Source organism: Electrophorus electricus, chromosome 16 (assembly GCF_041902795.1).
Source record: "Electrophorus electricus isolate QZ-2024a chromosome 16, ASM4190279v1, whole genome shotgun sequence".
NCBI classification, from domain to species: Eukaryota; Metazoa; Chordata; class Actinopteri; order Gymnotiformes; family Gymnotidae; genus Electrophorus; species Electrophorus electricus.
In genome coordinates this window covers 7,524,241-7,542,500 of record NC_137512.1, presented here as the reverse complement: position 1 = coordinate 7,542,500, position 18,260 = coordinate 7,524,241, and the positions used below count along the sequence as shown (strand labels likewise).

General features: G+C 42.4%; 1 protein-coding gene and 1 long non-coding RNA gene across 4 annotated transcripts in view; one reads left to right on the top strand and one right to left on the bottom strand.

The window, feature by feature from the left end:
- LOC145651689 (uncharacterized) overlaps nucleotides 1-1,141 on the bottom strand; it is a 17,188-nt gene extending 16,047 nt beyond the window's left edge. The window contains exon 1 of the long non-coding RNA XR_014117570.1: nucleotides 552-1,141. This is a non-coding gene — a long non-coding RNA (uncharacterized LOC145651689). The remainder of the gene's footprint in view (nucleotides 1-551) is intronic.
- Nucleotides 1,142-3,879: 2,738 nt separating this feature from the next.
- gabra2b (gamma-aminobutyric acid type A receptor subunit alpha2b) overlaps nucleotides 3,880-18,260 on the top strand; it is a 30,180-nt gene continuing 15,799 nt past the window's right edge. The window contains exons 1-4 of one of the 3 annotated variants that reach the window (XM_027017641.3): nucleotides 3,880-4,305; nucleotides 4,728-4,813; nucleotides 6,331-6,446; nucleotides 12,275-12,342. In XM_027017641.3, coding sequence (XP_026873442.2) covers nucleotides 4,743-4,813; nucleotides 6,331-6,446; nucleotides 12,275-12,342 — 255 coding nt within the window. In that variant the 5' untranslated portion in view covers nucleotides 3,880-4,305; nucleotides 4,728-4,742. Of the gene's footprint in view, nucleotides 4,306-4,330; nucleotides 4,589-4,727; nucleotides 4,814-4,852; nucleotides 5,244-6,330; nucleotides 6,447-12,274; nucleotides 12,343-18,260 lie in introns of those variants that run through there. The other 2 variants (XM_027017649.3, XM_081699178.1) reach the window with 2 other exon arrangements.

Genomic DNA, 18,260 nt, shown 5'->3' with positions numbered 1-18,260 from the left:
CCAAAAACATAATAGTTGAGCGATAGAGTAACAATAATATTCAGTCCAAGGGGCTGAAATGTTCGAGGTGTCGTATACTTTCTAGTGGATTTCACACACATACATACGCTTACAAAAGTGCACTCGCCCCCCCCCCCCCCCCCCCCACACACACACACATTCAGCTAGCATACTAAATACTTTATTATATAGTTTTATGACTAACAACAGATAATTGTATTATTATTATTTAGACTGTACATTCTTTCATTGTGCAGAACACAGCTATGACTGCCATTGCACCTGCTTAAATTAAGTTTAACCGATGATGTGGCGTGTGATCCGTGCAAGAATAACAAGGTAAATTGGCAAAAACATTAAGACTTCCGGCACGCTGATGGTACATCTCATCGCGTTTACTTGAACTGACGCGGGAGCAGCTTGGTGCGAACTATAATTGCATCGCTGTAGCGGCAGGTGTTGGAGGGCTCGTCAAATGCTGAGTGATATTAAAGGTGCGAGTGAGTGAATGTCAGGGTACAGAGGGCGATAATGGGATCGATATGGCTCACCTCCGGTTTCCCACAGCTCTCATTCGAAGCTCAAAGCCGTGACGATGAGCAGGACACGCTGCAGATATGGAGCTGTCGTGCCTGTTACGATCTGGACTCGTTGCTCTTTGTGGGCGTTTAAGACGGTAGTGTTTCATCATTAATAATGATTGGCACATTCTGCCGATTAGTCAATGATATGGATGAATCACTGAAGGCATATTTGTTTGGGGGACACTTACTGTAAGATGCATGGTATTGTACGACTGACAAAGATTATAGTCTTGGTTTTTTATCGACTGAAAAATGACATGGCAGAATAGCCGATGAAATGTTCCACACCAAACTGAAATGACATAGCAGATGAAACTGTAGATGAAACTAACCAGGACATTCCTTATGCAGTGTAACACCTGGAGATCTATGTGGCATAACGCCTGGAGTGTGTGTGTGTGTGTGTGTGTGTGTGTGTGTGTGTGTGTGTGTGTGTGTGTGTGTGTGTGTGTAGGAATGTAATTCATTCCAGCACTGATTCATTGCCAAGAGGAGAAGAGCAATTGGTTAATCCCAGCTGCTGTGAGACATTATTTGTTTTCTCTTACATTCCTGACGTTTCTGCTAAATGTATGGTCAAGAGATAGATTTCAGTTTGACTCCATTCCTGCCATTGGGTGGTGAACGTAATGTACGCCACAAGGTACTTCAACAGGTAACAAATATACTTCTCTCAACACTGAGTGCTTCTCTGTGGCGTTGTCTCTCTTCTTTCTCACTCCCTGAAGAAGATCCACTTTTATGAAGGTCTCAAATTAGCTTTCTCTCCCACACATAAGTCGCCCACATATCAGTGCGCCTCATGTAACCTTTCGGTCCGTTTTCCAGATAACTTTACGGAGGAGAATAAGCATCTCGACCCCAACAACTTGGGCCCCGTTCTCACTCTGTTTTCATGAGACACCGTGTGCGCATACGAAGGCATTTTGGAATTTGGCTGCACTGTTCTGTGAATCTCGGGAGACTACAAATCACAGATGGGGGGTGGGGGGTCAGCTAGCCGAGACACAGCCGTTGTTTTCTCAGATATAAGCCACCCCTTTAGGCAAAGACATGGGGTAGCGGTTGAAAATGTAATTAGTTAGAGATCAAAATTGCGTCCGAGGGGGAAAAGATTTTCATATCTTGTCTCGCCTCCCACACTCGCTTCCCACTGAGAAGTAATCGCGGTTCATTCAGCCGATGAAGAGAACCTGTTTGTATTAGGCCTACCTGATTTTTTTTCCAGGCATCACAATTCCGACGGACTGAAACAGATTTTTGTACATTCGGGTGGAAAAGGTAAGACATTCTTTGCTGTAGTGCTTGCAAAGACGGGCCGTGGTGAAGTACAATTTACAGTCTCATAGTTCACAGTTCAAAACACACAGTATTACTCATACCCCAAGCTTACACAGCATGGTCTCGTCAGATTTCCGTTTACTTTGCGGCCACAGCTGACAATCGGAAGGTGCAAAATGGCTGGGACTGGACGTTTGGACTTTTTTGCACTCCAGCCCTGCACTTGCATCCCTCTGGGTGCTGAACCCCATCAACTTTCCGACAGCACGTCCCCCCGCCTGCATTACTGCCGCACAGCATCCCGTGGCGGGCGTCGCGGACAGAGGGGCACGCAGTTGGAGTGCCAGCCATTGCTCCGCCGTGAAGTTCCGTATGTAAATTTCCAAAAGAATGGAATATCCCCGTGGTAGAATGGCTAATGGGTGTTAGTTTTGGTGGCGAGGCTGACATGTGTGAGAGATGACGCTGTCGGCAGCGGGGGAACGCACAGGCGCCCGGCTCTATTCGTTCTCCCTGTGAACCCTGTCACCGCTGAAATGAGGCATGTTCCGGAGCAGCCGTTGCTCATTACTGTGACAAATACACTGGGCGGAAGACGCACTCACTCCCGCGGAGAACGGGCAACGCTGTAGCCGTCCTTTACAGCCCTTTACTGTAGTCGCTGTGCGCGACAGCGTGTGATCAGCGGCTTCACGTGGGGGATCAGTGTAAAAAATAAATAAATAAATAAATGAATGAACACCCGAGCATCTTCTAGTGCTCCAACTACATGTAATAGCCCAGAAAAAAGGGTGTGTTTATAATTATGTTTTTATAATGCATTGTGTATTGCTGGGAGAGCGAATCTCTAGTTTTTCAAAGAGTTATAACTGTATAAAAGAAAAAAAAAACACTTGTTGAAAAATAAGGAGGGAAAGAACACAGCAACAGCACTATCCTGCGTTTCAAAATAGACTTCTGCATTTGCCCCAGCAAAGAAAGTTGCTGATACTTGCATCGCTGCCTATGCAGCATCATTTTTTCACACACCACGTTATGTCCTCGGGGCCACTGGCCATTATGGCTGCCTTCCATGACTTATTTATGAATGCTGAGGGCTGCAGAGAGAAAGCAGTACTTAGTCCTTACCCATTAGTACCTGATCAGGAAGGAATTAGAAATGGTTTAGTGTAAGAAGTTGGTTGGATCTTCCCACTTGCTTGGCTCAGCACCAGGTCAAAAATTATGCCTGAGAATAAATACGTTATCCATTCCTCTTGCTGTCGCAGAGTTAGGAGCGTGTGATTTAGTATCGTTACAATTGTTAACAGGTCTAATATGAGGAAGCCTCTTCATCTTGTTAAGTGTCTATCGCTTGTCTTTGATTAGGCTTTCCAGAACTGTTGTACTGTGTCCTGTCTTGTTTATGTGTTTGCTTCTCCATGGTAAATACGTTCAAGCCAGAGAAGAAGCAGGTAAGCAAGCACATAAAATATTATAGCTTACTCGAGAACAGAGTGATATTTCTTTATGAGCTCCCCATATTTCTTTGTCTCAGTGATCAATATGTAGCCAAATAGTATCTTCCTTCTTAGCCTTGCACTCTGTATTCCCAGTTCTTCTCATTCTCAGGATTATTATGTGTTCTCTGTTCACTCAGCAGAAAGAAACACTGAACAGACTACGTAAACAATCTTTTGAAGTATTGAGATTTTTGAGGTTATGTTCACATCGCATGAATTATTTCAAGGATAGAGTGAAGCTCACTGACATTCCCTGCAAATGAAATATGTAAAAGGAGTTAATATGTAAGTGTTTACGTTATAGGAATGTTGTTCCTGTGGTTATGCAAATATTTATTTTTAATCGTGGGGTGGCTCCAACGATTTTCTCCAAAATAGGTTCATCCATATCCTGATTGGTTATGTGTCCTTTGCATATAATTGCTGGGAATAGAAATCTATTTTAAAAAATCGCTTCTCTTGTGTGCGTGTGTGTGTGTGCGCGTTTGTGTGCGTTTGTGTTTGTACGTGTGCGTGCCCTGTCTTCAGAACAAAACTGGCTTTAGGACCCAGTTGTACTCCGATTGGCGTTTTCTTTGTAGTGTTTTTTTTCTTCTCAAGAGCAGTAAAAAAAAAAACAATGTAAAGTGAGCTTTATGTGACACTGTAAGTCGGGACCAGTTCGGCGCGTAACAAGTCCATGCTTAGTTAAAATAACATATTCTGAACTGCGCGAAGCACTTCTAAACAGTTACCTGTAAGTGAGGTTGTATGAGACGTCTTTGTTGATGGAAATGTATTAAAGCTCGCTCTCGTGCCACATGCGCGCTCCGTTGAATTTTTCCGAGGGCTGCGCGAACACGTCCGTGCCGTGAGCAGCTGGGAGTAACTTTACCGCGCCACTAAATCTTGTTTTTGTGAGACTCGAAAGAAGGATACACACACATCTGGCGTATCAGGTGGGTGGTTTAAAAAAAAAAAAGAATTTGTGCAATTCATGAGACCCACCGAGGGGCTGCATCTTCACTCACGCTTGGCAGCGTCACAGCCGTGTGCACGTGAATAACGACCACTTGTTCAACTTGCTCACGAGCCAGGATGTTTAGAACTACCGTGAGAGAGAAATTGTCATTCAGCTCGTGCGTGCCACCTGTCACTGAATATTAAGGGATTGCTGTTATTGCCTCGGAAATATTCATGTGATATTCGAGTGCTTGCGCTTCCTTTCAGCGTGCGTACGAGGTTAGCACATGTCTGTTGGGTGCATATCTAATCTTACCTCTACTTATGTTTCGCAAATATTTCGTATTACATTTGCCAAGCTAAAACGCACTGGGTTTGCGTTCATTTAACAGATTTGCACCAATTTTCATTCATGTAGGTGAGTGGATCAGCGATGAGGGGAAGGCTGCTAGCGTCTAATTTTTTGGTCCTCTGCATCTCCTTAACGTTATTTTGGCGCACGAGGTAAGAATTTAAATGACCCCTACCTCTTGTTTTCGTTTCATTAATTTATTTCGACAGACTGTTACGTTTATCGATAGCAACCATTTACCCTATTAGTAATGGTTATTGAATCTCTCACGTTTCCGAAATCGCATGGCCTGATCTGTTCAATCCTCTCTGTGCGTAACCGGCGCTTTTGGCGCGCCAGAAATGAGTGGTTGATAGAAACCACAGCTAAAGAGGATATGATGGTGTTTCTTGACAAAGACAGTTTCGAAATAAACTAATTTGTCAGCGTTCGGGTTATCAAACATTATAAATGCCATTTCCCCTTGGTGGAGGTAGCGTAGTTTCTGCGAGTTGGGAATTAAGTCATTTCACAGGGAGCGTTCGTTCATTATGAAGACCACGGCACAACAGACGCGATATGGAGCGCATGGTAATGTAGCTGGTACGCAAATGTCGACCACGTTCTTGTAGTTGTTGTTTGCTTGTTTTGTTTTTGGTTGGTTGGTTGGTTGGTTGGTTTTTACCCACAAACAATTCCTCTTGCAAGTGCCACGTTAGTGAGAATCTGTTGCCTACAGATAAACAATACAATTATTCATGTTGGTAGTCAATTGAAACTCATACATTGGCTATTTGCAAAGTTTGTGTATTGAATTATTATAATCTTTTTGATATTTATTTATAATTAACCACTAAATAAACAAACAAATCAATATTCTTTATCATGCAAATTAACCTTAGAGTTCAATAGCGATTCAATAAAACATTCACAACTGAGATTCACTATTTGTCTTATTACATACTTAATTAAGCAAATCTGGGAGGATGCATGCCTATATTAGCACACTCAGTTGGCATTTGACTCAGGGATCAGACGCCCACAGATCAGACATTTTCTTGTGATCAGGTTCTGCTGAGGAGAATGTGAAAAAGACAGGTTAGTCTTCCTGTTAAGAGGGCAGACAGGAAGATAAAGGTGTCCAACCCTGAGAAAGATGTTGTACTAGGTTTTCAGCTCCTCAGGTTCCCCCAAAGAGGCCACATTTTTTTACTTTATGCTAGATGCCATCACTGTATTATGCCTTATACAGAATTTTACAACTGTTGATGGCTGTTCAGAAATGGACTTGCATCTGGAATTTACAACTTCATCACAGTCTGACTGTTTGTAGTTTAAGCACATGAGCAGCCACTGAGCAAATGACTCAAACCAAATGTCCAAATGTTTGCCTGAATGCTTATGTGAATTATGCTAATTATGTTCCCGGGACATGTGGCACATGGACTTCATTGTTCAGGGAGGAACACTCAGTACAAGATAGGGTGCAAACATCCTGCCATCTATATCAAATTTTGGGACGTAACATCATACTATAGAAAAAAGAAAAAGATCCAGATCAGATTCATTCATTTTCTAGAAGCACAATAAGGTCTTCTACTGCATGTATCCAGTCTGCGAATGCTTTTAATGTTGGTTTACTTCAAGCAGTTTTCGCACATATGCCTACATATTTGGCTTTCTGTTATAGGTCAGTAAGTGCAGACAGCACGACAGATGCATTCAAAAACAACATTACCCTGTTTACCCGTATCCTGGATCGACTTCTGGATGGCTATGACAATCGGCTTAGGCCTGGCCTGGGAGGTGAGATCTGACGCTGATAAAGTACTTGCATGTATGCCTTGTAGACACAAGCAGAAGAAAAGGTCAGCACACATCTGAAAATGAGAACAGGACACCATAACCCACCTATTTAATGATTGATTACAATATTTTGGGAACTGTATTTTTGTTTTTATGTTTGTATGTTTGCTTGCTTGCTTGCTTGTAATGGCCTCCATCACTTTAAGAAGTTGGCTGTATTTTCATAGCCAGGCAATATCAAATTAAATCATGTCTTAATGAAGCTGGAACTAATGATTGACAGCTATTAGTAATTATTACATTAGTGAGTTCAGTGGGGACCCAGTCACAGTTTAGAACAGAAGATGAAATCCTACAGTACAACCTATAACTAACATAGTTAAAATTGACCCTAGTTGTAGCTATAACAACAAGAAGAGTGATTACCAAATTCCTGTTTATTACCATTAAAGTAAACTTCACACAAAAATAACATTGAAAATTGGTAAAGGAATAGCTGCAGATGTTAGGGTTACATTAAAGCAGTATTCTTGTGATATATTATCCATTAATTCTTTTAAGAATAATGTATGCATGAGTTAATTATATCTGTAGGCTTGACTGTTTGTTAGGGTTTGGGGGGGGGGGTGTATATGAATTGCCCATATGGGGCAAAGTGGGGGAAAATAGACCATGCTTTCAGCACCACTATGCAAGTGAATAACCCTGGTTGCTACTTTGTTGTGGGAGAGACATAATGCATTGAAATTGCTATTGTTCAACAGTATTGTTGTCAAGTTGTGTAGATGGATGTTTTTGAGTACCAGTTTGCTGGCAGCATAGAGGTCAGACAGTACAGCAGGCAGATAACAATAATTATATTTTCAGTGTGAATGTATGCTTGGCCAAACAATAAATTGTCATGTTTATGGCCATGGTTATCACCACAAGGAGCACTAAGTAACAGTTTTCTCTTGCTCAGTCAGAAATCTGGCAGAAGTTAAGAGCCCAGTGTTTGTGACGCCAGCCATCTAGTTTCAGATCATGAGCTTACATAGCTTCACTTTTAATTGAGAACATACTGACATTATTAATTCAGACCATTACAGAGCATTTTCAATTAATGTACATCCATTGGATTAATTAATCCTACCATGTTGTCAGGGGCTAAGCAAGCTAATTTCTGGCCCACAGGCAAATCAGTTTCTGTATAAGTAGTAGTACGGCTATTAATATTTATTATATTAGTAGGAGCTAATTTGAACCCAACACCAAAAGATATTAACCCAAGAATCTCTCCTGTGGAAGATAAAGTTAAGATATCTAGGAGGAGAAGCTGACTCTAAACTCAGAAACTGGAAGAAACCCATAAAAGGCGCAGGTCAGAGCTTTGGACAGATTAAAAATGCTTAATGATTTTATCTCAGTGCTTAACTGTTCAGTACCTCGATATTGCAGGATGTATACAAAAACATGCAGAAGGAAATGTGTCAAGATTTAGAAATGTATGTCACACTCTGTCTCCTCAGTCCCGAGAGGGCAGTTATACTCCAGGCTGAAGGAGAGGTTGGGCAGTGGAGTTCGTAAATACATAAACCCTGGAGGGTCTCTGAGAATATTGCACAGAGAAACTGTGTCGGAAGAGTACAAGAAAAAGAAAGAAAGTGTCGACAGATTCAGGTGGTGGTAAAATGCTATGTGCACTGTATGCACATTTCTGTAACACTAGCGGTGAAGTTGTACTTTAACAGTCAAAAGAGCACCAACACTCGTGCAGGTAGCCGGAAAATTCACTGTCCCAAACCAAATTTCTGCTGTCCTAAACGGTATTTTGAAGTGTTATTCATATACAAATAAGCATACATAAGATAATATATTTAATTAAGGTTATTTACTCTCAAAATGAAAAATAAATTCACACAATACACTTTCACATTGAAAGTTTAATGTGAGAATTTATTACTTATTTAAAAAATGATTTTTTTTTTTTTTTTTGTAAACAAGCAAAGGTTTCATAACAAGCATCTTTCTCTTTTAATCCTTTGATATGCTGTTGTGACACCTGACATGAACATATGCTGATATGCCCATGTCCAGTGGTTCAGACGTCTTGGTGACTTTTTTCGCTGCTATACACTTTGTGACAGAGAGTTGTTAAGCGATTTCTAAAATTTGTAGCTCAGAAAAAGAGCCACTCTTATTTGCCTTGTTAGGATATTCTGTACAAACTTTGCAGAACATCTCGGGTAGAGAGGGCTCAAAATAGGCCCATGAGGTAATGAAGCTATGGTTTCACTTTGTTTTGTATTTGAGGTTCACCATTTTCCTGCACACCTTTCTCTGATGTCACTTGTCAACAGATAACATCATTGGTTTTGTTTTTAACTGGATTTGTGAATGGATGTGACAATTTTTGGCATTACGAGGGGTTAAATATTCAAGTAAATTGAGTTTGACATCAGTTACATTAACACATTGTGCCCCCTACCCCAACATGAGCTGGCCCAACCGGGCAAGTGATTTTCTTGCTGTGGTCCTGATGTCGTGTTTAATTGCCCTGGGCTTTTAGGCAGTTGAACCCTGCAATACAATTGTACTTTTGTGATTGCTTTCGTTATTACAATCTGATCTTCTATGTAATTTATTTGAACACATAACAAAATAATAGCTGAAAACAGTCATACACTGGGGCTACTAAATAGCTTTTTACTGAATTAACGGATTGATTTTGTAGTCATGATGAATAAAGTTGAAAAGCACACTGGAATCAATAATTACCATTTGTTACACTGAAATCAATACCATGCTTCTCAAGAAAAGGGGGAAAATGCATAGTGAATGCATGGACCACCTAGTAACTGCAATTCAAAGCAAGTTTAGCACGGGTGAATATAAAACAAAAAGCCATGCTGAACATGACAGACCTTCCAAAATGGCTGATCTCAGCATGAAGCTGCATTATATGAGAAGATAGACAGGCTCTGAGTAGAAGATGAGTCACATAAGCAAGCCAGAGACCTTTAATGCACCGTTGCTCCGTTCTCCTTGACAAGCTGGTCTAAATCTCCACCTCCATTGGCTCATGAAGAGCTAGACATGGCGGCACGATGCAGATGAGCGCGGTATCGAAAGCACGGGTCCCGCCCAAGGCAACGGCAGAGAAATCGCCACCCTCTGGACACCTGACATTTATTGGTCTCTCCTTGTGTTTTAAATGTCTGCTGTCAGGCTCTCAGAAGGTGCGTTCTTTTGCTGCGGGTTCGGTTCTCAGCAGTTCCCTGCCTCTCTGAGCCAGCAGGGGATCAGTGAAAACACATCTGCCGTACACTGGGCAAGAAGGGCAGCTTCATCCCTTCAGGGGTGCAGGGGTATGGCAGCTAATGTTGGGCAGGTTTGAGAGCAGGCATACAGACTTGGGCAGTTACTTCTCTCTCCTTTAACCGCATTTAACTGTCTGGCTGTGCTTCTTAAGCAGTAGGTCAGAAAGATGCTTAGGCTAGACAATTGGTTTGAGTTCCCAAAGGCAGGAACATTGATTGAAACAAAGAAATGTGATCTGAATTTGCTGTTTTGGTGTTTTTGTGAACACCGTATTTTCCCACCACCTTTAGCCCTTTATTTCCCACAAACCCCTCACAGGTGTGTTAGAGTATACTTGCCACCCAGTCCTGTCCTGTTTTGACTGAGCAAAGCAGGCTGTGTTATTGTTATCTTGTCCACAGCTGTCCTTGACTGGTACAGTCAGCAATTGTCAAAGAGTCGTTTCTCACGGTCTGAAGGTCCGTTTTATTGTTATTGGATTGAGAATTAAACGATCTAATACCAGGCACATTCCGGAGTAGCATAATCAAGTTTCTGATTAGTATTTTGCCCTCAGGAGGTTATTGATTGAACTGAAGGTGAAATTGTAGCTTTGCCTACACTCCAGTGAGCATGGCTTATAAGACAAGTGCGTGAGACACCTCTTGTTGGTGGTGCGAGGTTTTACACAGACGACAAAGCTGCTGGGTTTTTCGAACAGATGCTCTGGTTTACAGACGCAGAACACTCGAGCACGTACACATGCCGGTGCAATTGCTGTCCTAGAATCTCAGCAGGAAATATGCATAAGACTTCAACCGAAGCTGCAAAGCTACATGCCCATGTGTCTTACTTGCGTCAATGGAAAAGCGTGGAAGCACCTAGCATTATGGTAATACAGAGCTTCTCTCTGTATTACCATAATGCAGGGGGGGGGGAGAAGTAAAGCACCCCCCCCCCTGCATTAAATTGTCAGAGTAGGTTGCTGAATAGACACAACACATCTCATCTATAAGAGAGCAGCTGCATTCCAGAGGGGTTCCTAGGAGACAAGTATTCGTAAGGACACGGTCGCATTCCAAAGAGCATCCTATCTCCACGACCCCTGCCTTAAGCATTTCTGACATGGAGCACAGTCACTTTGCATCCAGATGCACACGCCACCAGCCACAATGGTCTGGGACTGTCACACCTACCACAGGTGGACGATACCGCTATAGGCAATCTATGTGTGATCCATCGCTCCATCCTTGCGTACCAGTGTTGATCAGGTGTCCAAAAAAAGGTCGTGTTTATAAGAAAATATAAAGCTGTCTCGGGTCTGCCTTGCTACTCGTCTTATACGCTAATTTGACAAGCATATGAAACCAAAGTAGTTGTACTTGTATGTAACAAATAATTGAGTGAGCTTCATTTGTTTCAGTTTTCAACCTTTAGAGCCAGGATTGCAGGAACGTGTGTGTGTGTGTGTGTGTGTGTGTGTGTGTGTGTGTGTGTGTGTGTGTGTGTGTGTGTGTGTGTGTGTGTGTGTGTGTGTGTGTGTGTGTGTGTGTGTGTGTGTGTGTGTGTGTGTGTGTGTGTGTTCCGGGACACAATCCTATTGACATGTTTCTTAAAACACTTGAATTTGAAAAAGGAGGGGGAGAGAAAGCATCAGGCACTGGGGTCCTTGAAAGGAGCCTCCATTCCTCCCCAAGATATGAATAAACCAACCTACATTACATGTCTATTAATAAACCAGACCAACTTCTTGAGGCTCTCGATGCACTCTTCAATTTTAAGAAGTAAATTACTGCGAACCTCTACTGGGTCTTTCCTTTGTATTAAAGCTAATGTATGCCCATCAAACATAATTATTTTTGTTATTTATTAATTTAGAGATATATGAAACACTTTGTGTAACACATTTACCATCTTTTCCTTTGTGTGGTATTGTGGAGTAGTTTTGTGTAGCTGAACATTTGTTGCACACTTCCTTGTAAATCAGTAATTGGCCAGGGCTTGACTGGGGTGTGCAGAAGCTCAGGAGAGTACCAAGGCTGGTCCCAGAGGTCCTTCTCGATAGCATTTTGTTTGGCGTAGTAACTGGCAGTTTAAAATTAGCATGTAAGATTGATTCAGAGGAAAAGCTAAGAAGGAAGGAGCTTTTTAGGTCAGCTGAGTGTTGGTAGGCACAGACAGATGGATAGAAAGAGAAACAGAAACAGCTAATTTATGACAGACCCAAAAAATTGGAGAGATGGAGTGAGAACAGTCCAATCAGTGGAACACAAAGTGGAACCAAAAAGACAGCACAAACCTGTATTTACAAGAGCTCCATTTAACTCACACAGGAATACATGGTGTTGGAAAACAAAATGAAATCCATTAGTTAACAAAAGCGCTTTCAGAATTTTACCCATTCAAGCAAGCAGCGCAAGACATATTACAGCCCTTTTAAAATTCAACACAGCTATTTCATTAAAGATTCCATGAAAATGGCATTCTTGAGTGTTTCTCATATTCTTCTCCCTGGATCTCCTCCCTCCTACCTGTACCCCCTTTATCAGATCGGGTCACCACCGTGAAGACTGATATCTATGTCACCAGTTTTGGACCAGTTTCAGACACAGATATGGTGAGTTCAAACAGTTCCTGAAGGTCACAGGGTTTATTTACTTATCACTTTCTGGGGTGCTGAAGGGTTTGGGGAGGGCTGTTCTGGAGCTGTATCAAGTTTGGTGTTTAGAGTGGTCTTGTACAATGCATGAATTCAACATTGGGTTACAATGTGAATAATAGGATTTTTAAAAATTATTATTATTATTATTATTTGCATGAAACCAGCATTTACTGATTAGCTTGACAGCTAGTTTATATCTATACTGTCTTCCGTGTTCGGAAGAGGTGTGATTTAGGAGTCATTCACAAAGATTGGACTTGGCGCGCTGCTCATATCCCACAATGTACAAATTATACACACACTGCACTTCTGGAAAATTATGATTTGAAGAGCAGCAACGCCTCACTACCCACAATATTTAAACAAGCCCAGTGCAGTAAACTATTCCTCGGCGATTGATAAATTTGCATGCATTCTGTTCTTTTATAGGCCTTAGCATAAAATAGAAATAATGCCACAGTTGTTGTATTATACTGCGCTGATGTATTAGCAGTATATTTGTTTTTCTAAAAGCAATTTTGCTGTGTTACTCTGCACCCTGTGAAAGCCTTTGGCAGGAAATGTATGAAAAGTGTTTTACTTTAGAAGCATAGAGTTTACAGAAAAGAAAAGAAAACAACAACCTTAAAACAATGCTAAATTCATTGGTCACTGAGCAACTCACTTCATCACCATGCCTCTGGCTGTGGTTTCTAAAGCAGTTTTTTTATTTTATTTTTTTTTTTTTAAGCGACCAGAATAAACAGTCAGTATGTGTTTGTAATAACACCTTTGCACCACTGGGATCACTTTCCCCCTCCCTGGACCTTCACATGTAATTGAAATGACCCGTGGCAGGATTTATCTCACACAGGACATCTGACCTTAAAACCAAATCATGAATGATGGCCTGTAGTTATAACCCAGGTATTTAGAAAGAAGTGCTTTATTGCCTTTCTTCCATCAGATTGTATGGACTCTTCTTCAGATCTTTTTTTTTTTTTTTTTTTTTTTTTTTTTAAGAGTAGCATTAACTGAGCAGAAGAAGTACATTGGCTGAGAAGAGAAAAGAGGAGCATTGTCTGAGACGGCCAAGTCTGTTCTCATGTGTGTGGATCAGCGGGAAAGTAACACTGGGCTGTGCTGGTCCCACAGGGTCAGATCCTCATGGAATCTCATGGAAGGGTTTTTTTTGGGGGGGCGGGGGGGACGGAATGAAAAGCAGCGGCACCTGACTACGCTGTGCCACTCTGAATTACACCCTCCCCCTTTGATGAACCACAGGAAGCCGCGCTATGACTCACAGATCCGCCTGCACAGCTGCCTCCATTATCAATTCAGACAAAGCCAAAGGAAGGACATTTCTAATGTGGGTTTTAATCAGAGGAGTCAAAGTATGAGGTGTATGCTAGAGACAAAGGCGTTATACATACTACAGGGGTCATATGCGCAAGTCCATAAACATCTGTGTGTTCTATATACAAACACGGGCTGATTTTGTATGTTTTACATTTAGTACAAACAGGAAGGGAATTCTTAGAAACTGAGCTAAGAAAGCTGGAAAGTTGAGCATACTAGTGGCTTTCAGCAATGGTTTGTTGTCTGAGGGTCATAGAATTGTGTGTGATAATGTAGGTTTAGAGGATTTTCTCAGAGACTTTGTGTGTGTGTGTGTGTGTGTGTGTGTGTGTGTGTGTGTGTGTGTGTGTGTGTGTGTGTGTGTGTGTGTGTGTGTGTGTGTGTGTGAGAGAGTGAGAGAGATCCTATGCTCCTCTCTTTCTACTGGAGCTCATCAGCCTGGTAACTGTGAGATTAAGCCTCTGCTCCCGCACCTACAAAGAATATAGAACCATAAACCAGGAGATGCAATTCCTCCACTTTCCTCTGCCCTGGAGTTTCTCATCTTCTCCCCACCTCCCTCTGTCCCTGCTCCATTCTCCTTCCTGAGGCCTCAGTCGTCTCCCGTTGTCTCGCCTGTACTCGCTCTGCCCGTCTCATCCCATTCTCACTGCTCTGCATGCTGAGCACTGCTCAATCACTCACGGCTCCCGTGCTACGGGATTGGATTAGCTCAGGAGAGAGGCGTGTGGACTCTTCTCCGCTTTGTCTCTCCTTCAGAGACTAGAGAGATAAGACATGCATTATGTATTCTTTTGTGTGACGTTAACTCACCCACAATCCCCACCCCAACCACCCCCATGCTGTCCACACATTTGCAGTCTTCTTGCAGGAGAGACGCAGCCTCACGCATGCACGTCGTCACATTGAAAGATTTTTCATTTTCAAAGACAAATTGTTTCATCTTTTTTGCCTCCACACAATCCCTGGAGCTCATCTTTCCTCTCTGTCCATTCTTTCATCATTTTTTGTCTTTATTTCAAGGGTCGTGACAGTTGTCACCTTCCCCCCCACCTCTTGAAATGGATTCGTTCTTGCCGTTCTGGCAGCGGATCCATTTTTGGACAGTCTTCCCATCAGTTACTTTGAATGATTATTCTGTGTTTTATTCTCTTTAGTAGGCCAGTACGTTCCTCCGAGTGAAGCAGGTTGTCCATTTGAAGAAACACACACGATGCTACAACATCATCTTCAGAGACTCTTAAAAATGTACCCAGCAGCATTAAACATCCAACAGTAGTCATCCACTCTTCGGAGGAAAAGCTTCTGATCATTTCTGGGAGTAATCCTGTTATGAGTGATATCTATGAGAAGAAATATTGAACAACCATCTATGAAGTGACATTTGCTGAGTTAAATTATCGTGTACTTGGCGTTTTAGCTTCAGTTTTCAAGTAGGGATGATGGGGGTGTGACATTGGTGCTGTTGCTATGGCCCTCAATCCCTTAGTCAGACATCTCAAACCTCTTTCCTTCTTTCTCTCTCTCACCATGTCTTCTCTTTCATTTTCTCTTATTGTCTCTGTTCTCTCTCTCTCTCTCTCTCTCTCCCTCGCGCTCTCGCTGAATTTCTCCTGTGGTTATGATTGCCCTCATTAGAGCCAGTCCTAAAGTGACCTGTGTGCTATGCAGATAAACAGCAGTTTTTATGAGGCTAGAGATGAAACGCTCAGGTCCTTCTTAGTCAAAGGTACAGCTGCTAAGGTACCAAAATGAAAAAGAAATATCAATGCACATATCTCCGATATACAGTAAAATGGTGAGTGTAAGACTTTGTTTGAATCTTTTCAAAAGTTTCTACATGTTTTTAATAATGCCCAAAGAATGATAATGCTCTTTATAAAAGATAAAAATGTAAGAATAAAGAAAGAGAAAAGTCATGAAATGTCATGTGAACCGATGGGAGAAGCTTTACCACGTGAAGGCTGGTGACCCTGGGTAGCCCTGGTCGTCCTGTTCTAGCTGCGCTGACAGCCCAGCACTCTGCAGTCATTAGCCGCTGCCATTCTTCTCCCCAAGGCGGTGTGACCACGAAGGAACGTGCGTCTGCTGGGCTACCCTGGAATCTATTTAGTCAGTGTTGCGCGCACAGGTGCACGGTGGCATATGTGATACAGGCATGGCTTCCCTACGGCCAGACTTTCTCACACGCGATGCAGCCTGTGATGGATGAGGAGGGGAGGCTGGCAATCGGCCAAGCCTGATGGAGCCGCTTCACGCTGGGCCTGGTCACAGCCTGAACCCCCTGGTGTGGGGTGTCCTGCGGTGGGGACGGAAAAGGAGAGACAGAGAGACAGAGAGAGAGAGAGAGAGAGAGAAATGAGGAGCAGAAAGGAATGGAGAGAGAGAAATGAGGGGATGGGGAATGCCAGGGCAAATTTGGGGAAATAATGGCTAGAGGAGAGTTCTTTGGCCTCTTAGCCGTTCCTTCTCTGTCAGGGGCTGGCGGCCACAGTTGTGGGGTCGTAGGGACCCAGCGGTTGCGACACATTCCTTATACTGCACATAACCCCTATGCCAGCCCTACACCCATCAACATAGCACACATTAGCAACTGCTGTCACTCTGTCTGTCTTTCTCTGTGTCTGTCACTCTGTCTTTCTCCCTCCGTCTGTTTCTCTTTTTTTTTTTCCCTTCTCTCCCTGTGTGACTGAGGAGGCTGTATGTAGGGTGTGTATATTTGTACTTGTTTAGGAGAGTTAATTCACTTGTTTTAACCATGTTTTGCCTCACTGCAACTAATGGCTATTCATACAAACCTCGTTTGCCATGTCCGGTTCCATATTCATCGAACTGTTTTGGTCCTTAACGACAGTTCCAATTAGACCTCCCTGTTAATTACAAGGGGTTAGCTGGCCTTACAACTGCCAGTTGAATATACTCCCATTCTTTACCTACACAAAAATGGCTTTTAGAATTTAGAGCATGGAAAAAATGCTGGTCTGGTAGTTTGCACTACAAGGCGCTAAAAAAGATTCTCACCGCATTAAAATTCTTGCAGTAGATTTTTTTTTCCTCAGCAATTGGGTCATGAGGGTATGGGGGCAGGGTTCCTCCAAGGCTGTTATGGTGGGGCCTGGTGGGGTTTAAATTACGTTAGGAATCTAATATTTAATATTTTCATTTGACGTAGTGTTTTGTTGTTGTTGTTGTTGTTGTTGTTGTTGCTTTTATTTGTTTGTTTGGGGGGAGGGATTCATTGTGTTTTTTTGCTATCCAAATTAAATGTTGACCGCTTGTCTGTTATATTTTGTAAGGTTAATAAAATATTTATTACAAAGAAAGACCTTGTCTGCCAGGTCAGTATGAGACATGAAGCTAAAATTAGACTCCTGCACATGGATGTGACTGAGCGAAACAAAATCGGAACAGACAGGATGGTGTCTAAGATGCTGTAACGCCTTAGCTAAAACCAATAAGATGCAGTGTTGCACACTGTGATATGCTCAGACAATGGGAATTGGAATCTCAGCGGTGGTCCTAGCTAGCACTTACCTGAGCTTCATCCCAGCAGGGATTCCCACTGTCACCCGGCAGCCTGCAGTAATCAAAAAACACCAGCCACGTTTTTAGAAAGACCTGTTGCCTACCTACGCTTACTTGATTAGGTACAGGTATTTTATAGGTCCAAGTGTTTAATTACACACTGCAGTCAGTTTACATAAGTTGCATATCAGCCTGGTCAGTGTCTGACCATATGACCACCGATCACTGAATATTATGTTGGTTGTCAGACCCGACACAACATTGGCATTAATGCTGTGTTGAGCTGATACTAAGTCTATCAGGCACGCCGGTGTTGCTGGAGTTTACACTTGCGTTCGTGTTAGTGGTCACTGAGCATTTCTGAAGGGCTAGATGGTGGCTAACCCAAGCAGTGCATAACATTTAGGAGGAAAAGATTTTGTTTTTCTCCTGCATGCTTTACATTGATGTGTTTGATGTGCTTCAAAGGAAGGTAGAGTTGACTAACAGTCTGTCCTTGTTGGCTAACAACTTTCTTAGATTGAGTGTAAGCCAATCTAATATCACTCCTTTTTTGCCCCAACACTCCCCATCAAATAACCGAGGCATTTCCTGTGAATAACCACTTGCTATAATACCTGTTATCCAAGTTTTTCTTGGGTGAGTTAAAGTTACAACATAGAAAATACAGCCACTAGATTGTTCACAGCAAGAAAAGGGATCGTGTCGACTCAGTTTTGGCTTGCCTCCAGTGGCACCCTCTCCATTACAGACTCCAGTAGAAGGTATTATTATCTGTTTTGAAAGCTCATTTTGGACTGCTTCTCTCATATATTGTCGACTTGCTCTGCCAGTGTTCTGCCTCTGGAATGCAGAGTTGTAGCTTTTCGCACTTACTCAGTAGCTAGATTCAGTTAGATTCTTAACTGCATAGCCACATGAATGAGGTGTTTCTAATAAATTGGCAGGTGCGTATATTGGAGAAAATGGATAAAAGAGTTTTCCAGCAGTGAGGGGGTGGTTGTGTATCA